This window comes from Melozone crissalis, unplaced genomic scaffold (genome assembly GCF_028551555.1).
Source record: "Melozone crissalis strain CALT ecotype California unplaced genomic scaffold, PUWL_Pcris_2 ptg000018l_1, whole genome shotgun sequence".
Lineage (NCBI taxonomy): Eukaryota > Metazoa > Chordata > Aves > Passeriformes > Passerellidae > Melozone > Melozone crissalis.
Window position 1 is genome coordinate 30,432,205 of NW_026535796.1, and position 16,139 is coordinate 30,448,343.

Consider the following 16,139-nt stretch of genomic DNA (forward strand, 5'->3'; position numbering starts at 1 on the left):
ACTTTCCCTGATTTGCCACAATAATTTCCAGTTTCTGGCTGAACACTTGCCTTTGAGTTCCACATTTTCTTTCACCTCGTATTAGAAAAAGAAACCATAAATAACAAAGATTCTGTTGGGTTACTGTGGCTTCTTAAATTCTGATTTATTCACATAATCAGGAACTTGAACATCCATGGTTGGATTTCCTCAGTCAAAAACTGATGGTCTGGCTTTGCTGCCATTAAAGGCTTGGGGGCAGACTTTTTAATGGACTTTAAGTCAGTCACATTAAAAACTGTAATCATGATTCATGTTAGTGTTCATGTTTAATACTGGGATTACTGTGCAAGCCTCTCTGGTCTATATCCTGAAGGAATCAAGGCATCATCCTGTTCCCTATCAGATATACTTTCTAAGAGTGTCATATATGGAATAGGAGGCCAAGCAGTCCTAAATTAAAAATTGTCCAGTTTGGTCAGAATTTTAAATATAATAATAGGATAATTGCAAAGGAAGTATTTCTGAAACACATTCACGAGGCATGATATGAAGAGAAAAACCTAAACTGGGTCCATTAGAATATAGTTATTTCAAAGATTTTTAATTCTTAAATCATATAAGAAATCAGCAACAAGATCAGTGTAGCATGTGATATTAAATTCAATTTTCTCTCTATGTAACTGACATTATATATTTCAGGTTTTTTGTGCACTGACATAACTTATCTTTGTAGTTGATACAGTTGATTACCTTTTCAAGGAAAAGTATAATGAGCCTTAAACTTGGCAGAGAATTCCTGAGACTACTGAAATGGAAAAGACATTATAATATAACTTGTCTGTGTGAGACATTTGTTTTCACTGTATCTATTCAAGAAAATTCAGTGTCAATGAGCTCGTTAAATCTGATGTTCAAATTTACATCATTGGATTTCAAAGCCAGCAAGCAGACAAAATTATTTAGTGATGGGGTTTTTCTGGCTTTTTTTGTGGCATTTTTTGGGATTATTAAATAAATTATTTACGTGACAGACAGGTGGCTGTATAGTGATTGTGGCTGATTTTAACAATATATGACAGTAAGGGAAATTAGAGCTCATTAACATTCATTCGGCCCAGTGTCTGCACCACTGATCAATGACTGGACTACTCCATGGCTTAAAATGCTTAATGATGCTTTGTTTGACAGGAGCTGACTGCTGTTGGAGGAAAGGGTGGATGATCTGATGCTGGCAGAGTGAGTGTGGCCTGCAATTTATAAACAAGGGAAATGTGAACAACTGGGGAGCAGAATGAGTGCGAGAAGCCCTCCAAGGCTTGTGGTGATTGATAAACTTTATTATGGTTGACACAGACATTCTATGTTTTGTGCAAGAGTGTTAGCATCTGACTGAGCAGAAAAGCGGGCGAAAGTGAGATTGTCTGTATGATTAGTGGAAGGTAATCAGCCATCTGCTCGGCGTAATGCACTTACTGAAGATGAAGATAGAAAGCATATGTGTGCATGTGCTTACAGAGGATCTCTCACCTTTTATACAAGGATCCATGACAATGTAAAACTGTATATGAAGAATTAACACAAGGCAAAAAAATATGTTCAATTCATCTATTTTTTTTCTCCCACCAGAAGGAATGCAAGCTGTGGTGGCTGTGTTAGATAGTTCTTAAATGTGCCCCTCAGCAGACTGAAGCATTAGCTTTTGAAGTGGCAGAAATAAATAATTGGAGGAGTATTTTTTAGAAATAATGGTATCATAACTCTCAGTCTGATTGTGATGATGAAAATAAGGTTATGCCCTACACATGTTGAAAGATGGAACTTTTTTATTGATCAGGGCATTGCATTTTCATCTGTTCACCTGCAAATTTAATATCAGCTGGTATGTATAACTCTTCTGGGTACAGAAGAGGTTTGGCTTAGAAACAAGCTGGGATGTGATTTAGTATGGCTTGCCCACCTAAAATTGTCATTGATGCTACCAGGATTTTGTGATGCAGAAAATGAGACTAAACATAGCTTTTGAGTTTTATAAAAAGAAATTCTGGCGTGATAAGGTCCTGCTTAGAAGGAAAATAATCCCTTCTTTACCTGATTAAAAAAAAAAAGAATTGCAAGGTATAAAGATCACCTCGAAAAAAATTAATTCAGTTTTGATATGTGTTCTAACACTTATTGTAGTGGTTTGCAATTCACTATTTGTACATTTTGTCACAAAATCTAGAAAAAACAAAACACTCTAGAAATATAACCAAATTTAAGGCCAGCATCTAAATCAGTCACTTAAAATATCAATAGGACCCCAAAGTATTGTTTAACTTGATCATCCCTTCTTAACCCTTTTTTCTAGCAGAACCTACTTCTGATCCTAGAGTGTTTTGGCAAGTTTTATAGCTCATGAGTTGCATAAAATGGATATGTCTATGAGGTTGGCTGTTGCTGCTGGGCCTTGTTGTTTGCTGTTTGGTACTCCAACATCAGAACTTGTAAAAGCGCCTCTGCGAGGGGGATTTCCCCGTTTTCGGCGGGTTCCCCGGCCGTGCCGCTGGGGCAGGGCGCTGCCCGGCCGTGCCCGCGCGGGCGGAGCTGCGGGCGGGCGCAGGGGACGGGACGGACGCGGAGCTTTCGCTTTCTCCGCCGGCTGTGGGAGACCCAGAGTGGCCGCGCTCCTTCGGTCCGCAGGATGAACCTTCCAGCTGTCCTTTCTCGCAGCACAGTTGGATGATGATGCCTTTTTATTCTGCCAAGAATCAGTATAAAGAAATCTGTGTCCTAGTGTTTGGATTCAGTCATTTGTAGCTGCAAGTTTCTCCTTTCAGGCATTTGTGAGCTATTTAAAGCTTTCACAGACCTTGCTAATTAGCATCCACAGTGCATTTTGTTACTTTTGTATAATTCTTTTAGAAGATGAAAAGAATTCTTTATTTTAAAATTTCTCCCCATATTCGTAATTGAAGTGTTGCAACTTGCGGTCTGGCAGAAAGGGAAGAATGCAAAGGACTTGACTGTAAGAGCTGCTGGGATTAAGGAGGCATTAGCTGTAATGCTGGAGAGCCACTCTTAGAGTCAAGCGCGCCGTAACAAAAGCCAGGTCAGCAGGTTCCTAATGGCTGCTAATTGCCCACTCAGTGCATGAAAGCTGGAAGTGCTCTGCATGCAGCATGCAGCAGCTTGTGTTTGCTTCTGCAGGAGCATGTTTTCATTTCTCCTTGCTAATTGCTTTAATGTCCTTACTAGAGCTGAGTCATACTGAAAAACTCTGCAAGAGTGCCAGTGTTGTTTTGTTTGATTTTTTTTTTATTTTTTTTTTTTTTTATTTTTTGTGAAAAACCTAGGAAGCAAGCACTGCTCTTCCTGTGCTTCGGTATCATTTAGTGATTCACAGCTGTTTCTCTGGTTCTCAAGTTTAACAGTAAACACGCAGAAATAAGGACCACCTGTGTTTCACCAAACTTTCACTTTCAGGAGGAAAAATGTGAAGAATATGTTTAAAATGTTGACATAGTTTCAGCTGTTGGGTGAATTCTGTGCTTTAGAACTGGGGCTATGATCAGCAATGTCTTAGATAAAAATGTTATTCCACTGATTTTTTTCTAACAATTTATGTTGAGTACCTATGGCAACAGAGTTTAAGCTGAAAAATAGGTAATGTAAAGAGATTAATGTAAAGATGAACTTAGAAAATACTCAGCACTCTGAAATGTGACTTTCAGCCACCTTTGCTGCAGAACTTTTTATTTAACACATTTTAATTAATGATTTTTCAAAATTTAAGCTAAAAGAGTTGGAAGTTTACAGCAGGCAGTGAGAATATTTGGATTCTTCTTTAATTTCCTTTGCTTGATTGCAATGATTAAAGTTTTTGTTCTGAAGTACCAAATTTATATTTAGTGTTATTATTTAGTATAACTTTAATGTATTGTTTTGTGAGCATGATAGATGTGCAAACACTGATTTACTGAGTAGTGGCAGGGTAGGAAATACAATCAAATTAACATAAAATATAATTTTTTGTCCTTCCTGGCTATGACAAGGGAAATTGTGACTGTATACTTCTTTGCTACTCTCACTGCCTGCAGGAGTAGTCTCTGGATGCTGCGACTTCACATGAAATATTTAGGATTATAACTCAGTAGTCACAGTGTTAATTGAACAGTGAAAAGCCTGGTTTTTTCTACGGTCTTAGAGATTTAATGTTAAATAAATAAAGTTGTTTGGGGTTGGTTTTTTTGTGTTTGTTTTTGTGGTTTTGAATTTTGTTTTTTTTATGCATAGATTTTATGGCAGCCTTCTTCATGTGTAGTACGCAAGTAACTAGAACATAAAGAGGAAGAAGTACAAAGTAAAATGTTTTAGTTATTGACGTTTTTCAGTGGATTTCGTAAATGTATATTCATGACACAGCATTTGGCCTTTCATAAAGTCACTTTGTAAGATGATGTTTTAATTTTAGGTACATGTTTTGACCTTGGGAATTATTATAGCTATGTCTTGTTAGAATTGTTGCTTATTGCAACAGTTCTTAATCTAACAAAACTACTAGAATTTAAAGTTCAAAAGGAAAATCAAGAAATCAACCAAGTGTCCTCAATAATTGCTTCAAGTTTCCGTGCAAATTTTTTGTTGTACATGATCAATAGCTGAGTGGACAGTAGGGAAATTTAAATAAATCTTGAAATATTCTGTGTTTTGTCTTAAATTTCAGGCCAAGGAGTATGTTCCAATATGTGCTAATTTATGGATACCAGTTGTGTATTAACTTGTGGAGTTCAGTAAAGTTCTGCTGACTTTGTCAATGTTCATTTATTTATGTTACAGTTGTAAAAAATCAGAACATACTTTTCATTAATGAAAACTGTAATTTCCAAGGTGATTGGAAATTAGATGAAAAATTACGATTGGAAATTTCAATGAGAGAAATGCAATAGTCGTTACTTTACTCATACAAAGATCATGTTCAACAAAGTTATTTTGAAAAAATCTATTTGGTCTTGAAATTCAGTATAGATTTTTAGGGTGAAGAATTTATTTAGATGTGCAATACATCTCAGACATTATCATTTACTCCTTGTCTCTGAGCATTTTATTGCTGAATTTGGTCTCAAAACAATGGTGTGTTTTCTTTTTATCTTTGCAGCTGGTTTTGAAAGAAGTATGGTTTAGGCTTTGACACGCTAGCCATGGATGTAGCACTTTCTCCCATGAGGACACAAGAACTGGATCCCATGCCATCTGATGCCTCTCCCATGCTCATAAACATGACTCCCACGGTGGAACAAGAAGGGGAAGGGGACGTCATGAAGGACCTGGACTCTGGCCAGCAGTATGAGAAGCCCCCTCCTCTGCACACGGGGGCTGACTGGAAGATTGTTCTCCACTTGCCGGAGATCGAGACCTGGCTGCGAATGACGTCCGAGAGGGTGCGCGACCTGACCTACTCCGTCCAGCAGGACTCGGACAGCAAGCACGTGGATGTGCACCTGGTGCAGCTCAAGGTATGGTGGGGTTTGTATCACAGGATTCTCAGGGAAGGTGTCTCTTTCAACTCTGCTGTCAGTAAAATCAACAAAAGGGCTTTTCCTAACTGCTGAAGCATATCTGACAGCCTGGGTTAAAAATTGAATAAATCCTTTTAAGGGAGGTAATAGAAACTACTCAATTATTAGATTTTTTGCAGCGTTATTTGCTCATCACTTAATTCAACAGTCATAACCATATTCATGAACGTGTTCATTTTCCAAAAGCAAGCAAAAAGACATTATCAGTAACCTGACTGGCAATCTCACAAGTGCCCAGAAATATTCCCACTGATTTTAATGGGCTTCTGTATCTAAAACTCCCAAATGAAATTCCAATAACATTCCCAACATTCCAGTAAATGGAGCCACTCATTTGAAATTTAAGGCAAAATTCAAATAGTTAATGCCTGGGACCATAAGTGTATATTCATTTGCATGGCCTGGTTTGCTGCAGCAAATGAAGCATGCTTTTGAGGGTAGCAGTCTCCAAAAATAGCACAAATGTTATCTCTTCAGAGTGAGCTGTCTTCAGAGTTGCATTCTGAAGCCTGTTTATGTGAACACAGTCTTCCTTCACACTCAGTGCAATGGTATTTTATTTGTGTTTATTTTAGGACTGTAGCTGTAAGCTGTCTTAAAATACAACACTGTATACTAACACCAACCAGAGTGATGGTACTGTAATAAATCCTAACCAAATAGAGAGCTGATCTTGATTTATTAATGGTCCCACTGTTTTTTGAAAAAAATTAGGATAGGCATTGCCAGCTTTTGACAAAAAGAAAGGACTAAATCCACAATGTGCAGTAAGTTTTTAGCAGATACTGTGAGATTTCTGCAGGCAGGCATGAGAAGTCTTGCTGGGCTTGGTGCTAGTCCTGATCTGGAATTGCTTGTGGCTGTATTAGGACAGCGCTGAGCTGAAACTGGAGCTCTGTGGAGCTTGTGGGTGGTGTTTGCACCCAGCTTTGGGCTGGTTCAAAGCACAAGCAGAACTGATTTGTGCCTGCTTATGAAATGGGAATGTTCTGTACATACAGCTCACCCTCATATGTCCACTAATACATTTTAGTTATAAATTGAGTCAGGGAATGAATAGCATTCCTCATGCTTTTTCTTCTTTGTAGAGTTTATTTGTGAAGTCACAAGAGTCAATGGGAGTTCATAAAATACTGTCCTAAGGGTTTTAGCTATGTAAACAAATGAAGGAAGGTTTGAACAAACACATTAGGAATACAGAACTTCTGTAATCTGCTGACCTGTAAAACTCTATACAGACAAAAAGAAATATGACTGTAGAAACAAGTGCTGTGAAATTATTTTATATGGTATAATATAACATGGACTTTGGATAAATTTTGAATAGTTTATCTAGTATATAACAAAAACGAAGTAAAAGACAAAACAAAAAATCCAAACCAAACAAAAAATCCAATTACATCCTCATACAGATATTGCTTTTCTTCTGCCCTCTGGCAATATTCCTGAGGGGCTACTTCCCAATGATGTGTGTCCTTCTGGGACTGTTGTGCCCAGGCCTGACAGTGGGCTCTACTACCATTGCTGAGTAGACTGGAAAAAGTGTTTCACATATCTCTCAAACAATACATACCAGTTTAGCATTTTCTTGCTTTCCAAAACAGCAGGAGATGATTGACTCAAATTCAGCTTGTAATTCACTGCAGCTCCCAATCTCATTTCCCACAATGTGGTATTTTCACCTCTTGCTTATCCATGAAATTTTACATGTAGGATTTTACTTTTGTCTATTCTTAAACTTTTTTTCTTTTATCTCATTCCATAAGTATCTCCTCCAAGCACACTTATTGTTTTCATCTGCAAATTTAAGAAATCTTCTTTCTGCTCCTTTGTCCAAATCATAATGGGAAAAATGAATTATATAGACACTGGATAAAATTCTATAACATCATGGTTTCTGAATATAATTTTCAAAATGCAAAAGTAGCAGCAAGACAAACAATTTTTCATTTTCTCGCTGTTTGTTTTCCTCAGCCAGGAGATGTCTGATTCTATTTTCATGAATCTTTCTATTTGTTTTGGATGCTTAGAACTGATTTCTTTCCTCTGCCTGTCAGTTGGCTTGTGGTGATAAGGCTGGTTTGGGGATCCAGGCCACAGCAGACTCTTTGTATTATTCCTTGGAAAAATTGCTCAGCACACAGATCATCTCTTTCTCTTGTGAAAATTTACTCAATATCTCAGTTGCAGATCTGTCTGTGCTTCTGCTCTTTCTGTAGTCAAGAGCATTGTTTCTTTATTGTGGCTTGTTCCCTAGGGATTTGATGTTTGCTGCTGGTCTCTTTTCATGCTGCGTGACTTAGGGCTTTACTACCCACCACTGATCCTTTGAAAATACTTGTTTGTCTCACTTTTGCAGTGCCCTTTCTCAGAACCAGCCACAAAGCATGAGTGGGGGGTTTTTCTTATATTGTCCCTTGAGAAATTTCCTGGAAAGCTCAGCTTCACATGAGTGCTTCAGGAAGATAGTTGGATGAGCTGTAACTCTTCAGATTCCAGAATGTCCTATTTTAGTCCCTCATCTGGCATCACTCTTAACTCAAGCTGTTCTATGATACTTTTACATTGCTCTAACACATTCTCTGTAGCTGTTAGCAATTGTGAATATTGTAAAAGAGATTTTTAAAAATTATGGTTTTGCTACAAGCAAATATACAAGTGCTGTCTGTGTCCTTGTATTGTCTTAAAATGCTGAGATGCTTTCATAATCCATTACGTTTTTTATACTTTTAATAAAATATATTTGCTTTTACAGCAAAATTTTTCTTGGAATCCTTCTGAGGTGTAACTTGGATTCAGCTCCTGTTCTGCTTTACTTTATATCCCTTAACTCTCACAAGGAAAGGTTTACTGTTTCAAACTATTGGTAGCTGCTTTCTATCTTTTTGGGAAAAAAAAGAGTAATTGGGATTATCTAGTGTAATATTTTGTATCTGAGATGTCTGTTAATTTAGAACTTATTTTGGAGTTAGCACTCCCCCCCGCTTTGCGACTTTAGTATCTGAACCATATATCATTTATTGACATAGAAGCAAACACAATTTATGCTATGATAGTGTCCTTTTTGCAGACACTGCTGTTGTCTCTCTTTCCAAGTAGAGAGACTTCAGTAATCTTTTTCCAGGATGCCTGGGTCAGTCACAAACATCTTTTGACTGAATCTCTCACCTTTTTCCTCTTGACTCCTACCAGAAAATTTTCATGAACTCTGGATAGAGATCAAGCATCCTGTAACCATTATCCTTTCACTATGTCTGTTTCTACTTTTTTGAGGGACAAGGACTTTTTAGTTGCTTTTTTCCTTGAATTTAAATCCTGGCTAAGAGGACAGTGTGAGAAATTATCAAAACAAGATCTTAAAGATATTAAAGTGTATTAGAATGTATTTTATCTGCAGTTAGATAGAGGTTATTCCTTTTACCATTACTCTTTGAGCATGTTGAAAATATGTAAAATCCAGGGTACAGTGGATATCTTTCTCTTCCCCTCCTCTTTAATTAGCTTTTTAAAATTTTCTGAACAGCTTAGTAGGCCTACATTTTTAAAATTTTCAGTTTTCCCCTGTGGCCTGAGCATATGCCTTGATTTGGAAAAAAGTTGAGGAATAGCAGAAATAGATCTGTGTTTCTCAAATGTTATCTGGTCAAACAATCAGATTGCTTAGAAACCTTCCAACTTGTCTGGCAATTCTACAGTCTTGCTGAGACTGAAATTTTTATGCAAAAAGATGTGACTTGTTTGCCACATCTTAATGTGCTCTATTACAATAACAGCACACCTGTAAAAGTAATCTTGGTTTTGTAGCTCTTAGGCTAACTTCTGCCTAAGAGAGGAAAAATCACTTTCCCCACATCCCTCAAAAACTGTCCAAATCCCTTGCTGTGTTTTATCTAACATAAACAGAGGCCAATTCTGTGCAGAGGGCCATCCTGGGCTGTTCACTTGCCTACCAGGTTGGTGCCTCCAAGGATGAAAGTGATTATTGAGCCAATTTTCTAGGTACTAATTAAGTTTACTAATTAGGTGCAAAGTTACTTGTCAGGATTTATGGCAGTCTGAGCTCAGAAAAGCAAAATTTTACGCAGCGGAATGCTTACACTGAAATGAGCAAAAGAGGTGTTTTTGTGGTATTTAGACATCTCTAAGCTAAATGACAGCTGAGAAAGATGATGCAGGACTCTGCTTTTTGTGAACACAGAAAGAGCAGATATATTTTACTGGAGACTCAGTTGCCTTCTAAAGAAAGCTGGATAAAATTAAGATAAAAAGCTGCTGGTTAGAATAAAATAAGAGGCTCAAAGAGTTGGGAGCTAATGAAAAGTAGAAAAAATTGAGAAACAATAAGAGGTTCCTACTGGTTTCTGAGTAGAGAAGTGAGTACTGTTTGGTTTGTCTGCTGTTTTCTATGTATCAAGGGAATAAAAATAGCTAAAAGCTGGAGAAGCTTTAACTGGTAGCCCCAGAGATAATGGAAGATCTTGCTTGCATAATTTATCAGGAGAAATGAATAATTAAAAAATGTTGCAGACACCATTCTGGACCCTTTTAAGCTTGGACTTTCTTTCTGAAGAGGCAGGAAAGGTGACCAGTAAAACATGTTGGAATTAGTGTTCTTGTGACGAAGGGTTTTGAATATTCTTTGGAGGGGTAGAACATCAGCACTGGATATTCCATCCAGGCTTAGGCAAAACAGATTAAAAAAAAAAGAGAAAAGAAAATGCATACGTTACCTGATAGACTCACTTGAGGTCATAGACATAGCCTTTGGAAAGGAATTTTGAACCATGCGTGGAGTATCTAAGCCCTTCCCTTAAAGCAAGGGACCATATGAATAGCTCCTTTAATCAGCTTGAGTTTCTGAAAAGCAAACACGTAACGACACACTGAGCAAAAATTCTGCAACCTGTGGGTTTTTTTCTAAGGATAGAGATGCATTCATTAGTTCTCAGTGACATATTTGCACAGAGAAGGGTGATGTGTAATTCAGGGAGTTTGTAGATATGGGTACAGCAGCATCTGCAGTGCTGTGGAGGTGTTGAAGTTGTCCTAAAATAGACATTTAGATTGTTCAGCAGTCAGGAGACTTGGAAGAAAAAGGTGAACATTTGCCTGTGATGAGGAAAAAAGTGGGTCTTCTACCACTTGCAGTTTCTTCTAGTTCTAAAATAAAAACTGCAAAATCTCATTTTCATTAAGATATTTACACTTTTGAAATGTACTTAGTCCAAAATTTCTGTTGTAGATGTCACCAAGACATGAATGCATCTAAGTGCACTTTGAATCAATACAAATTATTATTTCTTCCTCTCCTCTCGCCATATTGCTCCTACACTAAAATATGTTAATACAACTGTAGAAAATGAGCTAATATGCTCTACCAATGGTCTCTGGAGAAATATTAAAGTGACTATCATATTCCAGCACCGATGTTACCTATTACAGTCTCCTCTAGCCTATATCTTAGTCTAATTAAAATAGAAATATTTACTGGATACAATGCTGTAATGATATAAATTTCATTATGATGAAAAAATTTTGTATGTCAAGCCATTGGGCAAATTCATTAAGAAGTACATTTGCTGAGAGAATGTATTGTGTTTAGTATTTGCATGTTCAGATTTCCTGGAAAACTGTAAATTAATACTGTTTCAATGGTGTAGGTAAAATTTAGTACTGTCAAATTTTAAAATGAGAAGTCATCAACAGTATATAACTATTTTTATTCAGAAGTAAGTGATAGGAATTTGTTATCATAGCTGTGACTGTTGCAAGAATTTTTACGGATATGTATGCAAATATAGATGTGTGTGTAAGCAAAAGCAATGCCACGTAAATCCTAGTGGGGATTTTGTCTTAATGATTTATGTGAGTCTCTATGTTAGAAGGTAGAATAATATTATGTATTATGGCAGTCACCTATTTCTGATCTGCATTGTGAATGAGATGTTCACAGGTGCTTTCTTGCTTTGTGTATTTCAGTAGTCTTTGTGGATGTATTTCTTATTGGACATTATAGGGGCTGGGTTTGTTACTTTTTCAATTTATAATTATGTGTAACTTATAATAGATATCCAAAAATTCTAATATGGCATAAGGGAACAGTCACAGTCAGGCACAGAAATCCTCAGACTGAAATCCCTTTTTCAGTAGCTAACTATTAGAAACCCTGCTGTGGATTGATGTGATTGCTTAGTAAGTCAGCAAAACAAACAGGTTCTATGTATTTTCTTGTGCAGAAGGCAAAAGGAGAACTAATACCTGCCAGTTTCTCCCTGTAAGTGATTCCCTGGAGAAAGACAGCAGTTTTCATGCAGTCAGTTGTGATTCTAACCCTTGCATTTCAATAGATGGAGTGCTTCTTTTGTTGGACGTGTTTCAGTTTGTTTTTGGAAAACACACATAATTCAAAAGGCATAAAGCAGCACTGCATTACAGTGGTATACTACAGCAATCAAAGCCCTCCAAAGTTCTGACAGAACATTTATAAGTTTTCACAAAATATAAAATCTACTAGTAGTACATTGCAGTTTTTCTTTCCCACTGAGCAGTGTACTTCCTTTTCCTAATCTGTGTTGACTGAGAAAAGGTATCACAGAAATGTCTGAGCCATATTCTTTTATTCTCCTCAGCTGGCTCTGGAGCCATACATGCCCTTCACTGTTGTTCCGTACTTCAAAAGGGCCTTGAAGCAATCTCCAGGATACAGTCTTCTCTTTTGGTGTGGCCTTTCATCTCTTTGTGTAGAGATGAATACATTTGCCTCTGATAAAAACAATGCAGATATTCCACAGGCAAGAAAGCAAGGTTCTTCACAATAGGTTCTGTAGATTTAATAATAGTTTATCTGCTAACGTTTAGGGAAAACATGATTTTTATACATGCATTTCCAGTGTGATTGTGATCTGAAATTATGAAATGTTATTTTCATAACTGACATACATATATATGTGTAAGTGTATTTGTATGTGTAGGTTTGTAGTACCATAACAGAAATACAGTGCCACTACTACCCTTGCATATGCATTTATTCCTCATGCATTTCTGGTTTTTCTCAGAAAATCTTCTGAATTACCTGCCCTATAATACTAGAGAAATGATACTACAGTTCACATCAGTGCACCATTAATGTGTGTAAGACCTCTGTGTTTGCAGTTCACCTTGTGCTCCATAGATATTGAAGGTTTTGTCTGTGTCTGTATGTCTATTTATACACTGACAGAATGATATCTTCTGAAGTGACAGAGTATGGTTAGTACTCTTTGGGGAAAAGAAATTATAGTCAAGGAGAAATGTTTTATTTCAAATGGTGCCAAGTATCTGTACTTTTGAGTACAGTAAACTATCCAAAAGGCCCCACAAATAAAGAAATAGAGTTGTATTTTAAGAACATTAAGCAGTGTGGTTGATACACCACACAATCAGCTTGAATGAAAGGTATGGCTGACATCTCTTTCTGCATCTCAGCACTGTCCAGCAACCAGGCAGACAAAATCATGAAATGGAAGTCTGCAAAACAATTAGCCAACTATGCTCTAACATCATAGAGCTAAGATGCTAAATGAAACATTCTTACTTGCTCTTCCATGGGTATTTTGAGGAAGAAAACAAAGCTAAAATACTTTTAATTAAATCTAGGATTTTTAGGCCCTAACTGAATTTCATAATCTGGACACTTTAGAATATTATCAGCTACTGTAAGACTCATGATAAAACAAAGGGAAGAGGGCTGTTTCCAAGGCAATACAGTAGGATTTGTACAGACATGGTACCACTGTAGCTAGCCTTTGTTTTCTTTGCTAAGGTCATCTGCACTTCTTTCATACAGTATTTCTGGGGACTTCCCAATAGTTCAGATGCTTGGTATAACTGTTTAACTGAAGACAAAACAGTTTGCTGCACATTTGTTTATCTGCTATCTGTACAGGATGCCTTTTTCACATGGGACTAGAATCTTAAATTGAAATAAATAATTTTGATACATTGGATTCAAATACCAAATTTTACACAGTAAAATGGGTAACCTCATATGTATTATTACAAATATAACCTTCTCTTCAAAGAGTACTTAAAGTACTCACCTTGTTTAGGAATCTAGACCAGCAGTTCAGTATGAGGCATTAAAACAGAGGTAAATTGAAGAATACATGGGAAGGGAGTCCACTCTCTTTCCTCCAAAGAAGTATTGCATTTCTGGTTACAAATAGGATTGTTTACTTTCAGAAACCTCTCAAAATCCTGAATGCTGTATTACTTTCAAACTTTAGGTAGAATAAGAAGTGATGAAGACATTTTTTTTTAAACCACATTACAATTTAGGTGATGTGCTTTTGATTTTCAGCTGAGATCTGCAAGAATAGCTTCCCTGTCTCAAATCAAATCTGTTCAAGATTCAGTTTTGATCCTAAGTATGAATGAAATAGTTTTAGTATCTCTCAATGTTGGTTTTATCTTCTTTTTTTTTTTTTTTTAAGCTAATGAATAGCTAAATCACCAAACTGACCATTTGAGCAGCAAAGACTTCATGGCGACTCCACTGCAATTTAAATTACTGTGCTCAGGTTTGTAGTTGCAGCATTTGGGTGTGATTTGTGAATTTGATCAATTCTCAATTATTAGATGGATTTTCTTTTCTATTGTGTTATCTGATACAGGAGACAGCAAATCAGAATCAAGGAACCACACCTGTAAGTTATTAAAGAGGTTGCTTGAAAATTGCCAAGGAAAAACCCATGTTATATGGGTATCTTACAGAACATCTGAAAAATGCATTTTCCTTTATTCACAAGAATAGACATCAGATTCAGGTGCAGACTGGCTTGGGACTTCTATTTGTTAGGTTGCAAATCATGTTCTAGCTGTTGGTTGGTAGCTTTATTTTCTAGCTTCTCTCTCCTGTTTTATTTTCCTTTCAGCTGTTTTCTGGTTCTCTCTCAAAGTTTTTGTCTTCCAAATCTCCCATCTGATTCCTGTCCTTTTTAATTTTCTTCCTCCTGTTTGTCCTTGGCTGAAGCACAATGCTGAGTCATTTGCTGCCATGCTGAATGGCTGCTTCAAAAATCCCTGCTTCCTTCTTAAACCTGGAGCACCACGTTGTGGGGAGAGCAGGAGTCTGACAGAGCACATGTTTAAGAATACTTACTGCATTAAAAATGGAGGAGGGAAGTAGATGACAGTGCTACACATGGGCCTTACTTCTGTGTAGAGCATTTTTGTTTTGAGGTTTAGGCTTCTGTAATGTCTGTAACCACAAAGGGGTGAAAAAGAATCAGTTTAAAGTGTTTAATACGTTTTCTAGTATGCTCAAATCAGTGAATGCACAGGTTATTAGAGTGCAGGACTTACTTTTACTTCAAACAGTTTTTTGAGTGTGGTTGTGGTATGTTCCTGCAGCATCTGGGTAATCAGCCCCTGGCTTTGTGTTGACACCGACCTGCATTACTGGAATCTGACCTTGCTGATTTTATTGGAGGTTTTATGCTTAGTTTTGTTTGTTCACCTATGAAAGATGAAGATTCAGTTGTTGTGCTTGAATGACTAATGATTTTGTTGCCTTGATTGAATAGTTTGTCCTTGAATAGGAAATACAGCTTTTAGCATTTATGGAAGGGAGGTGATTAAATTTTGGTAGTGAAATACTATGAATGAGAAGGAACTATAAATTAAACAGCTACAAGAATTCCTAAGAATTCTCCATTAAACAGCAATTATTAGATGCTTCAAATCTTCTTTGAAGGCCTTACTTCATTAAACTGTTCCCAGCAAATGGACTTTGCTCTCTTGCAGAACCAGTTGCAATTGGCAATTTACCCAGTGCATGGAGGTCTACTTAGCAGTGCCAGCCAAACAGAAATAATAACAACCACAACAATAATAATAACAGCAACGATAACAATAGCAAAAAATACAACAATAATAGAAGTAAATTAAAAAGAAATACACAAAGTCAAAATATTTGTGTTTAGTAATACAAAGAAAGCCAGGAAACTAATTGACATTTAAATAAAGTTTAGCAAATGCACACATAGGCAACTTTATACTCCTGGGAAGCTGTTGAAGTCTATGGAAGTACAGAAAAGGGGGAGTTTAGTAACACATTTTAATTACTTTTTAACGTGTAAATAGCATATTTATAATGTTGTGCCTTTTTTAGTTACTTCTGTGACTTTATTTCATTGTATTTCTATTAGAAAAATTACTTTCACAAGGTAGAAATTTTGTGTTGTAGTATGGTAGGAAGATCTTTGCTATTTCTCTTCTTGGTTCACTGTATAAGACAAAGTAGGTAAGTGATAACCTTAAAAAATTTCTTTGTGTGTAATTAATTGCATTTATTATGTCTGTCAGTTTTCTTCTTATTCCTTATTTCTATTTTTACAGCGTGGGCAAGAAAGCCACAAAAAGCATAGGGTCCTAGAAAGCTAGAACTTATGTTAACACAAAGAAATCAAACACCCAGAGGCCCTGGGCAATAGTATTTAGTAACTTCAATATTAAAAAGAGCAGTGAGACATTTCAGGTCCAGCAGACATCAGAGGCAGCAGGTTCTGCTGCAGCTGTGCTGCAGCACCATCTAGTGCTGCAGGAGCTGCCTAGTGCTGCTGA

At 36.8% G+C, this 16,139-nt stretch overlaps 1 protein-coding gene across 4 annotated transcripts in view; it reads left to right on the forward strand.

Moving 5' to 3' along the window:
• AKAP6 (A-kinase anchoring protein 6) overlaps positions 1–16,139 on the forward strand; it is a 257,384-nt gene that overhangs the window by 41,294 nt on the left and 199,951 nt on the right. For all 4 annotated transcript variants that reach the window (XM_054275178.1, XM_054275179.1, XM_054275181.1 and 1 more), the window contains exon 2: positions 5,117–5,474. In XM_054275178.1, coding sequence (XP_054131153.1) covers positions 5,160–5,474 — 315 coding nt within the window. In that variant the 5' untranslated portion in view covers positions 5,117–5,159. The remainder of the gene's footprint in view (positions 1–5,116; positions 5,475–16,139) is intronic.